The sequence below is a fragment of the Xyrauchen texanus genome, chromosome 20 (genome assembly GCF_025860055.1).
Source record: "Xyrauchen texanus isolate HMW12.3.18 chromosome 20, RBS_HiC_50CHRs, whole genome shotgun sequence".
In the NCBI taxonomy this organism is placed as follows: Eukaryota; Metazoa; Chordata; class Actinopteri; order Cypriniformes; family Catostomidae; genus Xyrauchen; species Xyrauchen texanus.
In genome coordinates this window covers 22,076,811-22,097,659 of record NC_068295.1, presented here as the reverse complement: position 1 = coordinate 22,097,659, position 20,849 = coordinate 22,076,811, and the positions used below count along the sequence as shown (strand labels likewise).

General features: G+C 35.5%; 1 protein-coding gene across 4 annotated transcripts in view; it reads left to right on the top strand.

Annotated features, from left to right (window-relative positions):
• Nucleotides 1-2,618: 2,618 nt before the first annotated feature.
• Nucleotides 2,619-20,849, top strand: part of LOC127660447 (collagen alpha-1(XVII) chain-like) — a 28,204-nt gene continuing 9,973 nt past the window's right edge. The window contains exons 1-39 of one of the 4 annotated variants that reach the window (XM_052150672.1): nucleotides 2,652-2,708; nucleotides 4,500-4,536; nucleotides 4,644-4,708; nucleotides 4,883-4,933; nucleotides 5,114-5,218; nucleotides 5,333-5,578; nucleotides 5,661-5,705; nucleotides 5,806-5,835; nucleotides 6,149-6,196; nucleotides 6,532-6,669; nucleotides 8,420-8,608; nucleotides 9,083-9,154; nucleotides 9,292-9,366; nucleotides 9,778-9,930; nucleotides 10,121-10,210; nucleotides 10,423-10,467; nucleotides 11,188-11,340; nucleotides 13,871-14,125; nucleotides 14,447-14,491; nucleotides 14,636-14,662; nucleotides 14,780-14,806; nucleotides 14,887-14,949; nucleotides 15,160-15,264; nucleotides 15,386-15,439; nucleotides 16,603-16,620; nucleotides 16,737-16,790; nucleotides 17,024-17,059; nucleotides 17,171-17,206; nucleotides 17,324-17,386; nucleotides 17,876-17,911; nucleotides 18,031-18,102; nucleotides 18,217-18,243; nucleotides 18,346-18,381; nucleotides 18,499-18,534; nucleotides 18,650-18,730; nucleotides 19,380-19,415; nucleotides 19,540-19,623; nucleotides 19,701-19,778; nucleotides 20,019-20,069. In XM_052150672.1, coding sequence (XP_052006632.1) covers nucleotides 4,654-4,708; nucleotides 4,883-4,933; nucleotides 5,114-5,218; nucleotides 5,333-5,578; nucleotides 5,661-5,705; nucleotides 5,806-5,835; nucleotides 6,149-6,196; nucleotides 6,532-6,669; nucleotides 8,420-8,608; nucleotides 9,083-9,154; nucleotides 9,292-9,366; nucleotides 9,778-9,930; nucleotides 10,121-10,210; nucleotides 10,423-10,467; nucleotides 11,188-11,340; nucleotides 13,871-14,125; nucleotides 14,447-14,491; nucleotides 14,636-14,662; nucleotides 14,780-14,806; nucleotides 14,887-14,949; nucleotides 15,160-15,264; nucleotides 15,386-15,439; nucleotides 16,603-16,620; nucleotides 16,737-16,790; nucleotides 17,024-17,059; nucleotides 17,171-17,206; nucleotides 17,324-17,386; nucleotides 17,876-17,911; nucleotides 18,031-18,102; nucleotides 18,217-18,243; nucleotides 18,346-18,381; nucleotides 18,499-18,534; nucleotides 18,650-18,730; nucleotides 19,380-19,415; nucleotides 19,540-19,623; nucleotides 19,701-19,778; nucleotides 20,019-20,069 — 2,815 coding nt within the window. In that variant the 5' untranslated portion in view covers nucleotides 2,652-2,708; nucleotides 4,500-4,536; nucleotides 4,644-4,653. Of the gene's footprint in view, nucleotides 2,709-4,499; nucleotides 4,537-4,643; nucleotides 4,709-4,882; nucleotides 4,934-5,113; nucleotides 5,219-5,332; nucleotides 5,579-5,660; nucleotides 5,706-5,805; nucleotides 5,836-6,148; nucleotides 6,197-6,531; nucleotides 6,670-8,419; nucleotides 8,609-9,082; nucleotides 9,155-9,291; nucleotides 9,367-9,777; nucleotides 9,931-10,120; nucleotides 10,211-10,422; nucleotides 10,468-11,187; nucleotides 11,341-13,870; nucleotides 14,126-14,446; nucleotides 14,492-14,635; nucleotides 14,663-14,779; nucleotides 14,807-14,886; nucleotides 14,950-15,159; nucleotides 15,265-15,385; nucleotides 15,440-16,602; nucleotides 16,621-16,736; nucleotides 16,791-17,023; nucleotides 17,060-17,170; nucleotides 17,207-17,323; nucleotides 17,387-17,875; nucleotides 17,912-18,030; nucleotides 18,103-18,216; nucleotides 18,244-18,345; nucleotides 18,382-18,498; nucleotides 18,535-18,649; nucleotides 18,731-19,379; nucleotides 19,416-19,539; nucleotides 19,624-19,700; nucleotides 19,779-20,018; nucleotides 20,070-20,849 lie in introns of all 4 variants that reach the window. The other 3 variants (XM_052150674.1, XM_052150673.1, XM_052150671.1) reach the window with 3 other exon arrangements.

The following is a 20,849-nucleotide window of genomic DNA, read 5'->3' as shown; positions in this document are numbered from 1 at the left end:
TTAATTAAAAAAAGAAGACGGAAAATTGGTGAACGTTTGAACCTATTTCAGTCATTGATCATGAATGTCTGGAAAATGAAAATTGTAATCATGGCTCATACAGTTAAAAGGGACTAAAAGAATTCCAGAAGAGAAGGTAATATAAATTGGTGGTACAGTTTCACTAAACCCATGTATAAAGTCAGGAAGAATATGGTGATGAATTGAATGAATCACTATGAATTACAGCTGTGAATCATTATAGCCAGGCGAGTCAGCGAACAATTTTTTTGCACAAAAAAAGAAAAAAGAAACCCTGCATTAAAGTGGTGGATGCAAAGAACCAAATGTTTCTATCTTGTTATGGCTTTTATCTGAGATTAAATGTATAGTCGTAGACTTATCATGCTCTCTCACAGTATTTTTTTGTAGGGATTTGAATATTTGGGTATAATACATCAGTCAGAAAAAAGAGAGCTGCATTAGGGGTGGAGTTAAAGCTTGTGTGAGTCATGTGCATTCTGTATAAACAGAGTGTGGTCAGATTGAAGAATGTATCAATAGAAAAAAATAGGCATATGGATCTCAAGAGAGGCAACGCCCTTTTATTCCCTTGGAAAAGGCTTGTACGCACATGGATGCCATTTGGAACATCTGTATTGTTTTATGATTCAAATGCCTTTAGAGCTTGTGATTCATAATAAGTAGCCTAATATACAGTAAATTGCCATAGTATAGCATCAAATCAAATCAATGTCTTGCAAAAAAACACCCCATGATTGTATGTGATTGCCCTAAATTAAAGATGATATGCATGAATACTTGCATTCAGAGCTATAGACTGTACTGTTTGAATGGGGATTACTTAAGGTCTTACTGGTAATTAAGACCAAAAATATCCTCATTTTGACCCCAGTTCATACAAAAATGTTCTGTCTATAATTTGTTCCACACATTCAGTAAAAAGGTAAATTAATTACTTTATTCATGTTTCAAAGTTTAATTAAAGGCAAATGCTTTTGTTTTTTGACCAAAAATAAGCCAATGTCAAAAAAGCCAATACAACAAAGTGCATTTTTAGCAAGTAAATAGTACAACATATTTTGAAAAGTATATAAGGATATAGAGCACACTGGTTTTCCTTCAGAACCAGATTTCACTTCGGACATCAAGTGACAACTTATAACGGTACCATGTTGTTTAAGAGTAAACCATAATGTTCATAAAACCAAACATGGAGTGTTTTAAAACGACAATGAACTGCATAGGCCCAACAATATGCAAAATGATTAACATAAGCATAAACCGAATAGAAAAATTAAAAATGTTGTAAGTGCATAAACAACAGCAGACATGTGGTTTACCTGACTAACACATGGAACAAACACTGGGTCAAATATAAATATTGCAGTATTATCCATATTTGCCATGTTGTATTTTTGCTGAGGGACTCCAGCTAGGTCTCCTAAGCAACTGGCCCCAGTCAAATGGGGAAACCTCCTTGTGGTTGCGATTAGCGGTTCTCGCTCTCAATGGGGTGTGTGGTAAGTTGTGCGTGGATCACGAAGAGTAGCGTGAGCCTCCACATGCTGGGAGTTTCCGTGGTGTCATGCACAACGAGCCACGTGATAAGATGTGCAGATTGACGGTCTCAACTGAGACTTATCCTCTGCCACCCAGATTGAGTAACTGCGCCACCATGAGGACCTACTAAGTAGTGGGAACTGGGCATGCCAAATTGCAGAGAAAAGGGGATAAAAAATTCAAAAACAAAAAAACATTGTTTTTCTATCCTTTACTCTATGAAACCTGCAACCCATTTTGGTGTCGCAACCCACCAATTTAGAACCACTGATGTCAGCTGTGTGTTTAAATGAGAGACAGAGCTATATTTGAAATATTTGAAACCTGCCAAATGTTGGAGCTGGATTATAATCTTCATCTTTTTTTAATTTACAGACTCAATCTTAGACTCTCAAATATATCAAGGACCAAAATTACAACAAAAACAGGTGAGTTTTCAGCAAGAGTTTGATTTGATGCACAGCCAATGACATCAGATAAGGTAAGTGGTTTCTCCCTTTTAAAAGTTGATCATTTTGTTATTCTGTTTTTTAACTGTGCACAGTTATATGGTTAGTTGTTTTAATGAGAGACAGAACATATCTGCACCCTACCAAATGTTGGGGATGGATCGTAATCTTCATTGCCTAATTTCTGGGAAAATCATTTACAGACTCTCTCATAGACTTTCAAATTAAAAAAGGACCAAAATGATTTATATATTAGAAAAACACTGCTTGAACAATATATACTATAAATATATATAAATATAGATTTATATATTTATAATATATTTTTATATATTTACATAGATTAATCCTACTTTCTTAGATTTTTATGTGTGTTGCTTTTTCTAGGTGAATTTTCTGACGCACCGCTAAACCATCCAGCCACACCTGTCCTCATCTGAACATGTCCAAAAGGTATAGTGTGCAGAATCATAAAGGGTAAAATTGGGATTCCCGAGGGTATTGTCTTCTTCAAAAGTATGTCTGTATACCTGCCAAAAGACAGGGGAGTGGCTCACTTTAAATCCAACCCAGGAGTCCTGTGGAGGCTTGTTTGTAAAAATGGAAAGAAAAGTCAGGTGTCGACATTTGTACTGCACAGGTGGTCACAGACAACTCTTAAGTGGACTTACTTTATTCTCTTCTCCAGGATCAAAGGTAAAGCATTTTTGGATGATTTTACTTTCACACTTGCTTGAACTATTTTTCAAGGGAAGATAAAGAATTGCAGATGCCGTACATTTGTGTTTCAGTTAAGCAATTTAATGCATCTCAAGAAACTTAAAGATTTCATCCACCCGTTGCTCCCCTGAAATACTTGTTTAAAATGTGATGTGAACAATTAGAGTTCTTTGCAGCAGTACACCTGACTTAGTGTTGATGATACATACGATATCAGATCTTTGGATAACATGCATTGGTTTCTTTCATTAATTAGAAGTTTTATTTCAAAGTTGAATATTTTTATGTTTTTTGTTTTTTTCTAAAAATCACAGTAGATGTGGGAATCAATTGGAATTAAGTTTTCACACACACAAATTGAGACTGATCCAGGGCAGAATAGGATTTGGCATGGACAATCACCAATAATAGCGCTGTTTGTGTATACGACGCCATCCATTGAGTTTAGCTTTTTCATTTATTGTGGTTTGAGTGAAAACAGTAGCTGACCTTGCATTTGAAATTTGAAGATGAGATGAATAGGAGGGTGTGGTAGTTATGAATTGCTTCACTCTCTACAGTGTAAATATGAGACTCTGTAATTGTACTTGTCTAGTCTTTTGTTGGAGCAAAATATTACCCCTTTGGCATTATTTTTCATTTATGATTATGTGCGCAATTATTCATAGATTTTGGATATGATCTGGAATAGTCTTTCGTTCTATAACATGCTTGCCTTGAAATATGAGTCGTGCAGCACAGAGAAAAATCCTTTTGTTTATCAGTGTGCCCAAACGGTTTACATTTCTTGTTAAAACTTGTTGCTGTCAGGGACATGGAGACATACAGTAAAACACTACTGTATATGCTCTCCAGCTTTTGGTGAGAATATAAATCATTGTGTAAACACAAATCATATTTTAACACTGAAATTCTGAAAGGAATAAATCATGAAATAATTAATTCCATAAGCTAACATTTAAGGTTGTGTGTACAGAAGCTATTATGTATTTTAACTCTTCTGAATGCTGTACTGTGCCAAAATTCAACTGTTACACACAAAAATCTTGAAAGCATTAATTGGAATTGCTTCAAAATGCATTTAAAAAAGCATACCTCATGAAGTTGGTTAAGACAGATTTAAAATCTAGACAAAGGTTGGCTACTTTAAAAACATTAAAGGAATAGTTGACCCAAAAATGAATATTCTCTCATTATTTACTCACCGTCATACCATCCCAGATGTGTATGACTTTCTTCTGCAGAACATAAACACATAAATCTCTGCAGGTTCATACAATGCAAGTTAATGGTGACCAGAACTTTGAAGGTAAAAAATAAAATTAAAAAAATCAGTATAACAGCAATCATATGACTCAGCTGATTTAATCCATGTCTTTTTAAGCAAACTATTCGATTTTGGGTGAGAACAGACCAAAATATAACTCCCTTTTCCTGTCATTGCAGTCTCCATGGCAATCATGATTTCAAGCTCGATTACACATCCTAGTGTAGGACGCACTCGCAGAGCACTAGATGGCGACTGAAATCATGATTGCCATGGAGACTGCAATGACAGGAAAAGGGAGTTATATTTTGGTCTGCTCTCACCCAAAACTGATTAAATCACTTCAGAAGACAGATTAGAGCACTGGAGTATTGTGTATTGCTTTTATGCTGCCTTTATGAGCTTTTTGGAGCTTCAAAGTTTCAGTCATCATTTACTTGCAGTGTATGGACCTACAGAGCTGAGATATTCTTCTAAAAATCTTTGTTTGTGTTCTGCAGAAGAAGCAAAATTATACAAATTTGGGATGGCATGAAGGTAAGTAAATGATTAGAGAATTTTAATTTTTAAAAGCAATTGTTTGCAAAGACAAAAGAAATGTGACAACAAACTGATATCATTTTTTTTCTTCTTTTTTTCATCAGTTGATATGGAATGGATGACTTAAGAGGGAATAGAAACTATTCAGGAGGATGTGCAGGAGACAGAGGTGAGGATGTTGGATGTTTGATATGGTCATTAACTTTTATTCTCGCACTGATTCAAATGTTTTGTCATTACTGTGTACTTTTGAACCAAAGTCTTTTTGGAAGATCTTTGTTTTGTGAAGACTGCGCCAACTAGTGGTTCTGTGATCTAAAGAGTGTCATGTCTGTTTTTTAAGGCTTCAGTGGAACAGCAATCTCTACAACGAGACTTGCATCTTTACCTCCTCGTAAGTTACTTATTTTCCTCCTTATTGTTTATTCAGACATTTCAGTAACTCTTTTGTGGATGTACATCATAGGAAAGTTCTTGTTGATCAGACTCTGGATGTAGCGCAAAAAGACCTTTAATTCAATATGTGGATATATTGAAAATAGCTTTTATTTTTAATAATGTTTTTAACACCCAGGAGGCTTCAGTGCATCATCCAAGGGAATGTCAAGTAACTCAGGGTCCACTAGCCTGGAGAAGAACATTTTAACTCAAATCAGTGACAGTTCTCATTTCTCCTCCTGTAAGCCTACAAAACATTTATTTTAAATGCACAGGGAAAGACAACAAATCTATTTTTTTTAGGAGTTTTTTTTTTATTTGCCAAGGTCTAAAATTGTCTCTGCCTCTGTCTCAGCCTCTGTGGGTGTGAGTGCAGGTGGGATAGGCTCTGGATCAAGGGAATATCTGGCTGAGGGTTTGTCTGCGAGTGAGGGCAAGAAGGCAGATGTTGCCTCTGGAGTTTCTGAGAGTTCCTCTGGAACAGACTCAGGTTCCAGAGTAAGATCCAGCTCCGAGGGCATGAGAAAAATGCAAGAATCTTGCAGCTCCCCTTTGTTTCTGGAGAGGAAAAACATAACCACTCAATCAAGACGTTATGATGGTTAGTCAAAGTTGAGAAACCTTGTTTGCATATAAATCAATCTGAAATCTGTTTTTAAATCTGTAATCTTTTTCACCTTTAGGGAGTTCAAGTGACTCATCTCCAGAGATCACAAGAAAAGACTATGGTAAGACCCTTATCCAAATAAAATTGATTAACATAATTTATATATAAAAGACAAAAGGGTGATCGGTTGTTGTTTTTGATTCATTGGTCTCTGTTTATAGGTTCAACTAGAGGAAGGAGTCAGAGCAGAGGTGAGATTATTATTCAAACCTATTGATGACATACAGTATAACTAACTTTGCATAACTAATTTTGTATGATAATAATGATTAATAATAATCATCATAATACCCTTTAACTGTTTTGTACTGCTTTCAATAATAAATAATAAATTAATAAATTATTTCTACATTATATAGGCCAATTTGTCTTGTTATAAGTTATATGTATAAAATCTACATTTGAAATTCAAACCATTTTCTCTCTCTCTCTCTCTCTCTCTCTCTCTCTCTCTCTCTCTCTATCTATCTATCTCTCTCTCTCTCTATATATATATATATCTAGAGACAGCAATCAGGACCAGACTGCAGAGTGCATCTCCCTCCACTAGATGTAGGTTGTTTTCTTTCTAATTCAGATTTCTTAGGAAATCAATTATTGTTATACAAGATCCATGTGTTACAAGCATTACAATACAAATGGATTGAAAGACATGTTTGAACTTAAAATACTCCTTTTGTATCTTGGAAAAAATATTTTAACTAACAAATCTTTAGAACAATATTTTCAGAGGCTGAAGGTTTTTAATATTATTGAAGTTGAGAGGCCAGTTCAGGCATTATTTTATGATTTTGTTCTAGAGCAGCCAGTAGTTTGAGATGGCACGTGCAAAGTGAAAGATACGTTTAGATGGCAGTGTTGTGGCTAATACAATGCTGTTGCTATAGGGACAGAGCTGGATGATGTGAAGAAGCTGTTGAAGAGATCACGCTCTGCCAGCATCAGCCCCACACGATCTTCATCTTCCTCCCCCCTGCCTATACCTCGCAGGTCCACAGTAGAGGCCAAGATCTCCACCAAGACAGGTAACAAATGCTGGATTAGGAGAGTTCAGGTTGATAAATAAAAGACCATGCATGACTAGGTTTGATTAATACTTCTTGAATGCAACTGTAAGACACCACATTTGTCCAAAGTGCTCTCACTAAGACCTTCCCATTGGAAAGAAAAACACAAATGAGATCTCTTTAACATCACTGTTGCTTCTCTGACCTAGAAAGCAATGAGATCATATGGAGAGCGAATAGAGACTTTTGCTGAAGTCTTACATTTCTCAGATTTGTTTCTAATGAGCAAAAGACACTAGTAACCTCACATATGTCTCCTCTAGTTTCAGAAGAGATCTCAACAAAATCTCAAACTGTGCTCAAATTTGCCATGACACCAATGTCTACAATCAAAAGTCTGGGATTTCAAGATGAATTATACATTTATTATTACATTTGTCCAAGATCAAACCATCTGAGCTATGCTATTCACATCCATTTTATCGCTCTGTATGGTACAATGGTGCTAAAGACTTCATTTGATTTGATTTTCTCCCAAAACACTAAATAGCAACAAAAACTACCACTTTCCTAAACACACTATACGCTGCAAAATTTTCCTGATTCATGAAATCTTTGTGTGTGGTGTCTAAAGTTAGATTTTCAGACAATTTTATCTCATTTTTAATATATATATTTTAATGTTGCAAGATTATCTAGCTAATGAAAATCCCTGAAATTAACACGTTTATTTGTTGACAAAATACTTATTTATCATTTATCATTATCATGTTCAAGGTGATTAAATAAGAAGATTTGAAAAACTCTCAAATAAGTGAAAGGATATTATTTGGGGTAAATGGATCTATTGGAGGGGTAAAAGATCCCCCATAAAACAAATTTTTTTATTTTATTTTTTAAAGGGGCAAATAGATTTGTTATGAAAAAGGTTAAAAGTGGGCTCACATTGACTGATCCAATCACAACGGAGATTAATCTGTTTAAAAAATACTTGAGATGTTATAAAATATCAAATGTGTTTGAAATTAACAGGAAATCATGCACCATTTTCTAAAGTGGTTATTTTGAGTTAGTATTATATACATTTGTTACTCAAAAAAGCTCAAAATGATTTGCATTATTTGCAAGTGTTGCACTATAATCATTGCCCCTCTATCTACACAAAATCACCAAGTGTGGGGTAAAAGGCTCCCTCACCACCTTTTTTTAAAACTGAATTTTAATCAAAATAACCCTCTGTTATTATTTATTTTCACACAAATTTTGTTGCTCCATACATTTTCAATAAAAATACATATTTTTATTCAATCTTGATACATTTTGTGACCAGAAAAAAGCTAATTTTCCTTAAGGTGTGCCTTTAGCCCCATTGTACCCTACTGTGTGTCAGCAATTGTCTCATTTGTGTGTGTCTCTCCATTGAAACGATAGTTTGGTCATTTATTCACCCTCATGTTGTTCTTAATCTGTATGACTTTCTTCCGTAGAGCACAAACGGTCATGTTTACTTTAATTGTATGTAAAAAAAAATTAAAAATTAATAAAAAATGCAACGAAAGTGAATGGAGACTGAGGCATTATGCCTCACATCATTTTTTGTGTTACATGGAAGAAAGAAAGTAATTTGGGTTTAGAACAACATGAGGGTGCATAAATGATGAGAGAATTTTCATTTTGGGTAAACTTTTGTAAACTAAGCCTCCTGAGTAATGAAAGAGTATCCTCTCAATGATACAATTTTCCCTTGGGTTTCCTTCAATGTTCTCAGTTGAGCAATATGACACCACTATTCTTGACACTGACCCAGGCTCATACACATGGAAGAGCTCCACTCTGCCCTCTGCAGTCTCCACTGGTACTGCTTATGGCAGTAATGCTTATGGCCTGCAAAGCAACACCAACAACATGTCAATGGGAACTTCTATTGTCAACAGCACATTACCAGCTTCCTTATCAGGTCTGTGTGGCTTTGACAAAGCCACTTCTTTTAAACACTTATAATATTATTAAGAGTGTTCATATTTTAAGAGCACTGATTTACAAAGTTACATTTAGATAAATTGGTTGAGCAATAAATTTATCTAAACTTTTAACATGCACATTAATTAACATAAATATTTAAAGCTGAAGTGTGTAATATCTGCACCTCACTAAACTGAACTGCAAAAAAATTATTTCAAACAGATTTCCCAAACACCGCCAAATGGCTTACTTGTCTCTTTATATTAAGCAGCAATAGGAGGAAGCATTTCAACAACTAAAAAAATTACACACGTCAGCTTTTTCATTTTATTACCAGCAACACAACTGGTAAATATATTCTGGCATTATTCTAAATGCTATTATACAGTCTGTAGATAAATCACTTTAATTAAAACCAAAGTCCTCTAACAGACACAAATTTATAACATCTTTTATTCTTTGCTTACAGTGTATGGCTTCCATAACAATTTATTTCCTGTTAGTGGCGTTTTAACTACCAGTGACGTTAACACACACTCAGGTATGCCCCTGAAGCATATTATACAGTATCATTATAATGTACTGACATAGACCGTGTCAAGGTAAAGACATATATTAAGCATGAGCTTCTACACAGACATAGGTCTATGTTTATCTTTTTATGTGTGTTTTCTTCAGGATATGGAGTGCAGAAAAATTATTCATCAAGTCCAAGCGGCACTGTTGCAGTTAGTACAGGCGTGTCCACTTCAGGTGCTTATTATGTTCACTCAGTACCAGGATTTAAAGGGATTGTTAAAAAAAAAAAAATCTATTATCATTTACTCACCCTCTTGTCCAAACCCATTTGATTTTCTTTCTTCCATGGAACACAAAATGAAATGTTAGGGAGAATGTTAGCCACAGTCACTTTAATTTTTACCATTTTTCCATACAATAAAAGTGAATGGTGACTGAGGCTAACATTTTGCCTAACATTTGCTATTGTGTTCCACGGTGCAAAAATACTGGTATTGGTTTGGAACAACATGAGGGTGAGTTAATGATGACAGAAATTTCATTTTTGAGTGAAATATCCCTTTTAGGCTTATAACTTTAGTTCTTCAAAGAGGTGTTGCCAGTCATTGTTGCATAATAAATAGGAACATTTTGTATCCTATTAAGGAGCTGGTACAAGACCCCATAATGAAAACGTTGCAAAGAGATATCTGACGCTGGAGAAAGAGAACATTCCTGTGAAGAGAGAGACTGAAGAATTTATTCTGACCAAAGACAGTGGCAAGCAGTTTACCAACAGCGCCCACAATGGGACAGCAGGTAAACATACTGTATGACTGCATTAAGTTGTTGCATGTGATTTGATGTTGTAAGGAAAATCTTTTTAGTGAGTGAAGTACAATGATTTGAAATATCAAATAAAAAGTGTTCTGACCTATACAAACACTACATAATAATTACAAGAGTACAAAAAATAATTACAAGAGTACAAAAACATGTTGTTTTAAAGGGTCATACTCAGATGTGTCATTAAAGAAAGAAGCTAAGGCAATCAGCTACTCTGAAAGAGTCCCTGTCAAGTTGAGCTTTGGCACACAATGTAAGCATTTTAACTTAAATGCATCAATAATATGTTTATTATAAATAATATGTTAAAATATAAAAATGTACAATTAAGTATACTATTATACATGGTGAAGTTTTAATTTAGAGCTAAACTAAGCTTTGAACAAACAAAGATTTTTAAATGAAATGTTTTCATCTTGATGTACTTGTGTTGACATCTCCAAAAAACGTTTTGCATCCCCAAAGATGCGTCTACACCAGTGTCAACAAAAGATAAAGCTACATATGCAGGTAAAACATTACTTTATTAGTTAAAGTAGCCTTTGAAGCCCAAAAGGTTTTTAAATAAGGATAGTTCACCCAAAGCTATTCCCTCACATGCATGCAGGACTTTCTTTCTTATGTGGAACACAAAAGGAGATGTCTTATTGAAAATAGCCCTTCATCTTTTCAATACAATGGCAGTGGATAGTGCCTCTCTTTATAGCTTTAGTTTAAAGGACCAAAAGTATCATGAAAGTAGTCTGTGTGACTCGTGCATCATATTCAAAGTCTTCTGAAGGCATACAATTGGTTCTCGCATGAACACACATGCCACTGTGAACTAGCTTCTCTCATAGATCTCCGATGAGTTATCACTGAAAAATAACTTACATTTAAATTCAAATTTCAATCGCATGCCTTCAGAAGACTTGGAAAATGACACAGGAGTCGTATTACTACATTTATTAAACATTTGGGCCATTTTATTGAAAAGATGAAAGGCTGTCTTCATTAGAACATCTCATTTTGGGTTTCACAGAAGGAAGAAAGTCATACAGGTTTGGAAATATATGAAAGTGATTAAATTATGACGTAATTTCTATTTTTGGCAGAACTATTCCTGTAACCTCTGCAAACTTTGCATATTATAGTATACAGTTCTATACTATATAAAAGTCTATATAAAGTCAGTCAATTCTATATAAAGCTCTGAAGCTGACCTGTCTCCTGCTGTTTGTGTCCTGTCAGAGATTCATAAAGTGGAGGATGATGATGACCGTAAGTGTGGAGGGTTTTTTGGGGGCTGTGGGCCTCGGTGCTGTTCCTGGTGGAAGTGGCTGCTGGGGTTTTTGCTCAGCCTCCTGTTGCTACTCGGCCTTCTCTTTGGACTCATTGCTCTATGTAAGTCTTGTCATTCCCATTAAAGACATAATAAACTCACTGACTTAAGCTATTGAAGCTAAAATAATTTGTTATAAGACATTTGATGCTTACATGGTTAACCAAGGTTCAGAGATATATTCTGGAAGTTAGCCCAGATAAATCTAAACATGTTCCAGCATTGCCTCCTTACAAGTACGGGTGTGCTCCCCATTTGGCCAATACAGACAAGCCCTTTAAAAAAAAAAAAAAAAAAAAAAGTATTTAATTCTTAGAATTTAGAATCATTATTCTCCACATAACATCATCATAATAATATGTATCTCTAAATAAAAACATTTCTGAGAGAAAAAATCTTTAAGAGATAATGTCTAAATATTGATGTCCAGTGTAAGTGTTTACATTAGGAATTACATTTTGAATCTCTCTTATTCTTCTGCTGTAAGTGCAACAAAGAGATTTATTGTCCACTGTACTGTAGTTTCTCACTAGTTTCTCATGCTTTTTCAATCATTCACTGTTTTTGAATGCTGCTATCTAGATGTTATCAACAGTCATTTATTCTGAAACAAATTTGACGTGGGCTAATTAACAATAAAACTTAAGTAAAATGCCTACAACTGATACTGGCCTTTGTTTATATTTATCTCACAATTTTAACCCATTTTCTAATAGCATGTAACATGTGATTTAAAAGGATAGTTCACCCAAAAATGAAAATTCTCTCATCATTTACTCAGCATCATGCCATCCCAGATGTGTGTGACTTCCTTTCTTCAGCAGAACAATCTTTTTTTCTCCCCAATTTGGAATGCCCAATTCCCAAGTCCTCGTGGTGGCACAGTGACTCAGTCCGGGTGGCGGAGGTCGAATACCAGTTGCCTCCGCGTCTGAAACAGTCAATCCGTGCATCTTATCACGTGACTTGTTGAGTACGTTACCACGGAGACATAGCGCGTGGAGCCTTTATGCTATTCTCCGTGGCATCCACACACAACTCACCACGTACCCCACCAAGAGCGAGAACCACATTATAGTGAACATAAGCAGGTTACCCCATGACTCTCCCCTCCATAGCAACCGGGCCAATTTGGTTGCTTAGGAGACCTGGCTGGAGTCACTCAACACACCCTGGTTCAAACTCGCCACTCCAGGGGTGATAGTCAGCGTCTTTACTCACTGAGCTACCCAGGCACCCAGTAGAACACGTTTAAAGAAAAACAGAAAAATATCTCTGCTCAGTAGGTGCTTATAATGGATGTGGATGGTAACACGATTTTTGATGTTCCAAAAATCCCAGACAATCAGCATTAACGTCATCCATACGACTCCAGTGGTTAAGCCCCTGGTCAGAGTACTCAGGTCCAAATAAATATGACATGCAAAAACTTGTATCTCCTCTTCTCCTCTTAAATGGAAATCTTTGTTTAAATTTTCTTCAATTTGTTTACATTGTTCGGTCTGAACAGAGTTTCTCCAACTCAGTTGTAAACAGCACTACTCTTCCAGGTGTGTCGCATATGCATCACTTCTCGCGTGAACATGCCAAAACCAATATGTCACACGAGAGACCATGTGACCTCAGCCCTCTCGTGTACGCACATACCGCTGTGTTACGGAAGCGTTTATTTATAGTTAAAAAGTACTTAAATATTGAACTTTTTCGCACCAAAAGCTATCATATCACTATATGAGACATTCATTTAACCACTGACGTCATATGGATAATGTTAAAGCTGATTGTCTCTGCTCATATCCATTATAAGGACCTACTGAGCTGAGATATTTTTCTGTTTTTCTTTAAACGTGTTCTACTGAAGAAAGGAAGTCATACACATCTGGGATGGCATGAGAGTGAGTAAATTATGAGATAATTTTCATTTTGGGGTGAACTATCCCTTTAAATGAATGAACTCAAAAAACTGCTACAGCAACAAATTAAACTAGTCCATTCTCACGAGTGAGAAGGATTGTTTTGATAAGGTTTAATTTGTTGAGTGTTTCATTTGTGTTCTTCAATTAAAATAGCTGCTTACCCTGCTGAAAAGACCAGCAATGCTGGTCACCAGTTTATGTTGTGTTTTGACTGTTGGTCCCCCAGCATGGGATTCTGGTGTGCTGGTGTTTAAACTAGCTTAACCAGCTTCCTCAGAAAGACCATGCTGGTTAACCAGCTTCCCCTGCTAGGTTTTGCTGGTGAAAAGCATGGCTATGGTGGTCCACATAGGAATTGCATACTGGTTAAGCTGGTCTTTTTAGCAGAGTCAAGAAATTGAAATTGAAATATCTTATTGCTGCAAATAAAAAGCACAAAATAAGCTCTAGGGCTGTTGAAGGAACATTCAGGGCTAAAGCTCAATGGCCAGGCCCTATTGACGCTCTTGCATTAATGTATGTTTTGTCAATAGAGGATCAATACAAGTGTACAATTAAACCCAGGATTAGGATTTAAATGTCTAGGTTATGAGCCCTATTACAAATAAATATATGTGATTATGTGGATAGTCTGACCAATAAGATACTAACACCAACTCATCTATTTTTCTTGAAGCTGAAGAGGTAAAGAAACTAAAGGCTCGTGTAAGCACTCTCGAGGGAATTTCCTCATCCATGTCGGCCCACACAAGTCGTCTGTATGCTTCTGTGGATGACATTCACAACTATAACAGTGGTGCAAGTAAACTGGCATATGAAAATTCACTGGGGAATGAAAATTTGGGGTCTGCAGTCATTTCAGATAATTCTGCACTACAGAGAAATATACAGCACATCCTGAGAGCAGAGCTGCAGTCTGAAGCCATGAAAGGTACAAATTCAGCAAATTCACAATACTTCTGGTAAAGTCTCACAATAATAAATTATATGTGATTTCATTGGATACAATATATCAAACCAATTGACAAAAGTGTCCAAGTATTTCTATTAAAAAACATCTTTTTGAGAAATGGTTTGCTTGACAATTGTATTTGTGCAATATTTATTTAAAATTAATTGCACTTGGTTTTATATTTAGTTTTCTAATGTAAAGACTATTTTTAACTTATATTTTTATGTTTGGATTAATTGTCTGTGTACTTTTTGTGGCCAATGTTAATATTTAACTAAAATTAAAAAATTGTGTATTTAGCCTTCCTTGCTTCTTCAGTCAAAAATGGATTGCCAGGAGCCAAAGGTAAAAGCAGACATTTAATACTTGTTGAATATGTACAGTAGAAAGCTTCATTTACACCTACAGAAAATAGACATTAACCTATCACTTACCTATAATTTACCATCACCACTGATAATATACGAGTTCTCTTTTCACCACTTTCAGGTGAAGCTGGATCTACAGGGCCCAAAGGTTTGTAAAATTAAAAAAATGTCTAGCTGTGAATTCAATGGACTACAGGAGCAGTTTATATTCCTATGCTTACAGTCATACACCTAGAAATGTAAATTATTTAAACCTGTTTTTCAGGAGACAGTGGTTTTCCTGGATTGCCAGGTAAGAATAAAACGTGATCGATTTGTAAGTAAAGTCTTAATAGTTACCCAAATGTCATTATTTTTTATGTGTAACTCTAGGCCCACCAGGAATGCCAGGACATCCAGGAAGAGAAGGATCAAAAGGGGAAAAAGGAAGTGCAGGTGCTTAAAACATTCATCCAGAATCCAATCATCCATTCTGTTTTTCCACATTACACATCTGTACATGCAACCTTTACACCTTGTTATTACTTGAAAAGTTTAGAAAGATACAGTTGTTGTTGATAATGCTGATTTAACATGATTTCCTAAACTGAACAGACAAATAAATACTTTTAAAGCACATCCAGTCTATATAACTCTATTTTACAGGTGAACATGGTGCAGAAGGACCACCAGGGTTTAGGGGGAGAGATGGACCACCTGGGCCCCGTGGAGACCCAGGATCCCCAGGAGCTGGAGAAAAGGGTGAAAGAGGTGAGATTCTGAATTAATTGAGAATTTGGCTTTTGATCTAATCTAAATGATAAAAGATCTAAATTAAACAACAAATTTTGATTTAACCAGCTATTTTGAAGATATCTTTTATCTTCTTCAGGTACCCCTGGTTTTTCTGGTTCTCCTGGTCCGGTTGGTCCACCTGGGGCTAAAGGTTAGTACAGAATACACTCACCTGAAATTATTCTTTTTGTCATGAAGGCTAACACATATTATATTTAGTGGCCTGTATGGAATGGGAGATATAGTAATCTTTGTGCAAACTATTGTAAATTATTTGTAGTTAAAATGAAAATATACACATAAAGCTAAATAAATAAATATGTCATATAAAATTACAGATCATTTTTTATAAAAAAAAAATGTCTTCTTCACATCCATTTGATATAGGCTTTATCCAATTCCCGGAGATATCACTAAACCTAAGCTTTTGAGTTTAATAAGTCGACCGATAGTGGATTTTGCCGATACCGATAACTAAGGTGGTGGAAGAGGCTGCTAACCGATTATTCAACTTATACAACAACAACAACAAAAAAAATAGTATTTTACCTACTGTGATGGTACTGACATAAGAGGCTACAAGAGTCCAAAATAAATAAAATCCTAGATAGAGTTTTTAAATCAACCAAAATCCCAATAATAATTATGAGATTTCACGCATAATGTGAGATTTTTATCAACAAACAAGCCCGAAACACACCAGGGACTCTTATTATGCAATGGCAGAGACTTGGCTCTGTTAAAATGCTCTATATGATGTACTTTCAAAATCAAGCCTTTATAGCATATACTGTATATTCACCAGATGAAGGATTTGTATATATATTTCATACAGATGAGGTATAATGGGGTATAAGGTTTAATATTATTGTCAATATATGAAGGTTGTATGTGCTGATGGGGCACGTTTCCATACAATCACATTTTTCTTTCTATACCTTGCTTTCAATTTAGAACACTTGTTTATCTAATCAAAATAACAATATATTGTCAATGATGAAAGATTTAGATACAGAAAATCACTACGTGATTGTTTTTATTTCACCTATTGAAGCTGCGATTATAACATAGAACCAAGCTTTTCTAAATGTAGAATCGTCCAGCGCCGGCTCCAGAGAGAGATAGACAAGAGAGAAAAAACTAAAATATCGGCACAGATTTTTCCAGATAACTGATAGTTCCAAAAACCTGTTGGCAAAGATTAATCGGTAAAACGATATATCGGTCTACCTATAATTTACATAAATAATCAGCAGTATAGAAATTGAAGCATGTGTTTAATCTTTGTTCTTGTTCTGTCTGTTTGTTCAACAGGTGCTAGTGGTTTACATGGTAATCAACCATTTTCCCAAAAAATATTTTTAGTGGCATCATATAATTATTTAGTGACATAAAATAATACGGTTAATAACTCTTGCAAACTCTTACCCATTTCCTCCTTTGTAAAGGTGAACAAGGCCCTCAAGGCTTCAGAGGTGAACCTGGCACTGTTGGACCTAAAGGTTTGTAGCTGTGGATCAGTGAATATGATTTTGATTCACCTGAATTCATGCAGATGTACAGTACTACCATTTAAATCCAACAGATTTTTTCATTCATGGTGTATTTTCTCCAACACATTTTTCAACACATCAGTTCAATCATTTTCTATATATACATATATATATATATATATATATATATATATATATATATATATATATATATATATATATATATATTTGTTTCTTGGCAGGTGATAGAGGACTTCCTGGTCAACCTGGAATTAAAGGTCTGTACCTAATTATTGTATATGTCAACCTGATATGCATTATGCAACTTAACCAGACACTACTGTGGTTTGTGTGAATTCATGTAAAATTCTCTATGTAATGTATCTCAGGTGATCATGGTGACAAAGGAAACAATGGGTTGTCAGGTGTGTATATTTAGACTTACCGTGACAAAGAACACAACTTTTTCTTACCGTGACAAATAAACTTTTTGGCTGTTCACAAATGTCTGATTCAGTTTAAACCACTGTGCCCAACTTCAGGTGTTCCTGGGGCTGCAGGTCAACAGGGGCCAGCTGGTGAGAAAGGAGCTAAAGGATCAACAGGTGATTGATTTATCTTATGATCAGAGCCGGATTTAAATCCTATGTACTGTAGACCTACAAGTGCCAACGGCAAGTATGTCAGAGCAAGTCCCCGACACACCAGGCCATGTCTCTGAGAAATATTCTTAAACTGTGAAGTTATATCACATGACAAGCTGGTCATCAACACCAGACTAAACTTCCAGAAACATTCTGATGTATGCACTGGACCCTGTGACAGAGCTTGCTTTTTTAGAAAGATAGCCTGGGGTCAGTGCAAGCCCCAGACTTTGGATCAAACCCATTTCAAAAGGATTTGAAGAAAAATGTGATTAAAGATTACATTAAATTGTTTGTGACGTTTGTTTAGGTAAAGTAATTTTTTCCTATATATTCCAAAGGCTGGTTTGCTTAATTAGCTGTGGGTGCCACAAACTGGACCTCTTTAATGCAAATCTTGGGTTGGTGTAAAAGATGTTCCCAGATAGTAATTTTGTAATTTCATACTAGGCCCTCAAGGAACTGATGGTGAAAAGGGCCAAAGAGGTGAGTGGCATTATCATAAATACATTTTTCACTGAAAATGTTTTCAACCATTTCTGTATTTTTCTGTATCTGCTACTACATTTGTTATCTGAAACAGTATTATTTTTGTTCATCCCCAGGTGAACCAGGGTCAATTGGCTTACCAGGAATCAGAGGACCACCTGGGCCACCCAGTGATGCTGGCCTACCAGGTATAAGGTCTAATGTTATGGACTGTAAAAAAACATGATCCTCATTTTAGGAAAACTTTAGATGCATTGTGTCTGTTTTTTTTTTTTTTTTTTTCTTCTGCTCCTTCTGATCAGGAATTCCAGGGATTCAGGGACCTCCAGGTAACATGTCACTTGAAGTATATTCTTTTTTGAGTTATTTAAATGTTTAAGTTATATATATGGAGCTACAATGGAGATCATACTTTGATTTCCTTTTTATAGGTATTCCTGGTAATCCTGGTCCACCTGGGTCTAAAGGTGTTGTGTTATATTTATTAGCTATATATTTTGTCCTGTTGTTGGATTTTTAAATCATATGTGTAATTACATGTATGTCTAACATGTTTAAATAAATTGTCCTGGAAATGTTCACAGGTGAGACTGGTGCACCTGGAAGAGTGATCAATGCAGGTAAATGAATCATTTACCAGTCCTCTGCAGTAAATCTGAAATTGTGATATCGTAAAAAGTGATATCATAGGTTGATAGTTTTAATATAAAGGAAAATATGTTTTGATTCTGCAAGCAGGCACAAGTTCAGTGGCAATACCTGGAGCACCCGGAAGCCCTGGTCCTCCTGGCCCACCTGGATCTCCTGGACTCTCCGGTATGTTCATGACCTTCATACATGACACTAAAATACCAACAAAAAAGTTAAAACTCCAGTAAAAGAAAAAAAAAAACCCATTAACAAATAAAACTTCTAGATTACTAGTGTAACCCCCATTCCCTGATGGAGGGAACGAGATGTTGTGTCGATTGTAGTGACACAAGGGGCTTCTTCGGGAGCCTCGGATACCTCTGAATATGAAAAGGACAAGTGCCAAATTGGCGAACAGAATTTGCATGTCCCGCCCCCGGACATACGGGTATAAAAGGCGGGACGGGACATGCAAATTCTGTTCGCCAATTTGGCATTGGCTTTTTTCATATTCAGAGGTATATGAGGCTCCCGAAAGAAGCCCCTTGTGTCACTACAATCGACACAACGTTGAGTGAGTGACAGAAGGGGAATCACAGTACCAGGAACATTTAACAAAATTTAAAGGAATATAACATATCTTTAATAAGTGAAAACTTTTTTTTATTTAACCTTTCACATTTAACATAAATTTTTGACAAATAACATATATTTTCAATTAAATTTGTTTAGATATTTTACAGTGCAATAAATTATAAACTCTTACTGGTAGATTTTTCAAACTCTTTATTTGTATATTCTTTTGATTCATGGAATTTCTGGTTTGTCACTCTAGGTCCTGTTGGCCCTGCTGGACATCCTGGTCAACCTGGTAAACATCTTGCATCTATTGCATCTGCTGTTGCTATTTTACTCATGCACAATAAGATTATACACAAAATGGCATTCCATCCATCAACCCATCCATCCATCCATTGACATTTATGTTTGTGCAGGTCCTAAAGGTGATAAAGGAAATCAAGGAGAACCGGGTATTGTAGTGAAAACTAGTGAGACCTTGAGTTCATCACAAGCAGAAAGTGAGTGTTTATTAAAAAGATATCCTCATGTAGTTTAGAGTAACATGTTAATACAAAATATACATTTGTATTTTTAGGACAGTATGGTTCTGCTAATGCTGCTGTTTCTGGAACACCCGGTCCTCCTGGTCCCCCAGGGCCTCCTGGACGTCCAGGTATAATAACATTAGCAATGACAAAGATTTAAAGATGATCATTTTGAGTGTGTCTGATTTTTGTCACATTTAAGTTGTCCTTATTCCTTTTCAATGGAATAGTGTCTAGCTTCTGAAATGCTGAGGTTATGGGTGTTTGTGACTATATACATGAGGAATTTAATTTTGAAATGACTTGTAGACTCAAACCAAATGAAATTCTAATGTATTCAATCTATTTTCCCTGCTGTCTCCCTGTAGGAGATTCTAGACCAGGTCCACCAGGACCACCTGGTGAACCAGGCCCCTCAGGTAGGTTGAACTAAAGGAGTACTCTATTCAAAGATTAAGCCTTTGATTTTATTTATTTCATTTCTCATTATTTTGTATTTGTTACATTGTCAATTAAAAGAACATACTGTATCAAACAATGCTCAGTCACTACATTCCCACCACATCCCACCCCACCACCTCTCCCTCCCAAAATTTGCTCATACCAAACTATAAATATATAAAGACAAAAAAGCTAAATCACAACTTTGAATAAAAGAAAGCATTCAAGATTCAGAAAACAAATAAATTAATAAATAAAAAAGGTTTTTTTTTTCAATTTCATTGTTTTTTGTCTGATTATTACTTATTACACCACTAACTCATACACAGATCACCTAGCTCTGTTATTAAATTAGTGTGAAATCCTCACTGATTGTTTGCAACATTGAGCAGGAATACTACAGGTGAAACTCGAAAAATTTGAATATCGTGCAAAAGTTCATTAATTTCAGTAATTCAACTTAAAAGGTGAAACTAATATATTATATAGACTCATTACAAGCAAAGTAAGATATTTCAAGCCTTTATTTGATATAATTTTGATGAATATGGCTTCCAGCTTATGAAAACCCCAAATTCAGAATCTTAGAAAATTAGAATATTGAGAAAAGGTTCAGTATTGTAGGCTCAAAGTGTCACACTCTAATCAGCTAAACACCTGCAAAGGGTTCCTGAGCCTTTAAATGGTCTCTCAGTCTGGTTCAGTTGAATTCACAATCATGGGGAAGACTGCTGACCTGACAGTTGTGCAGAAAACCA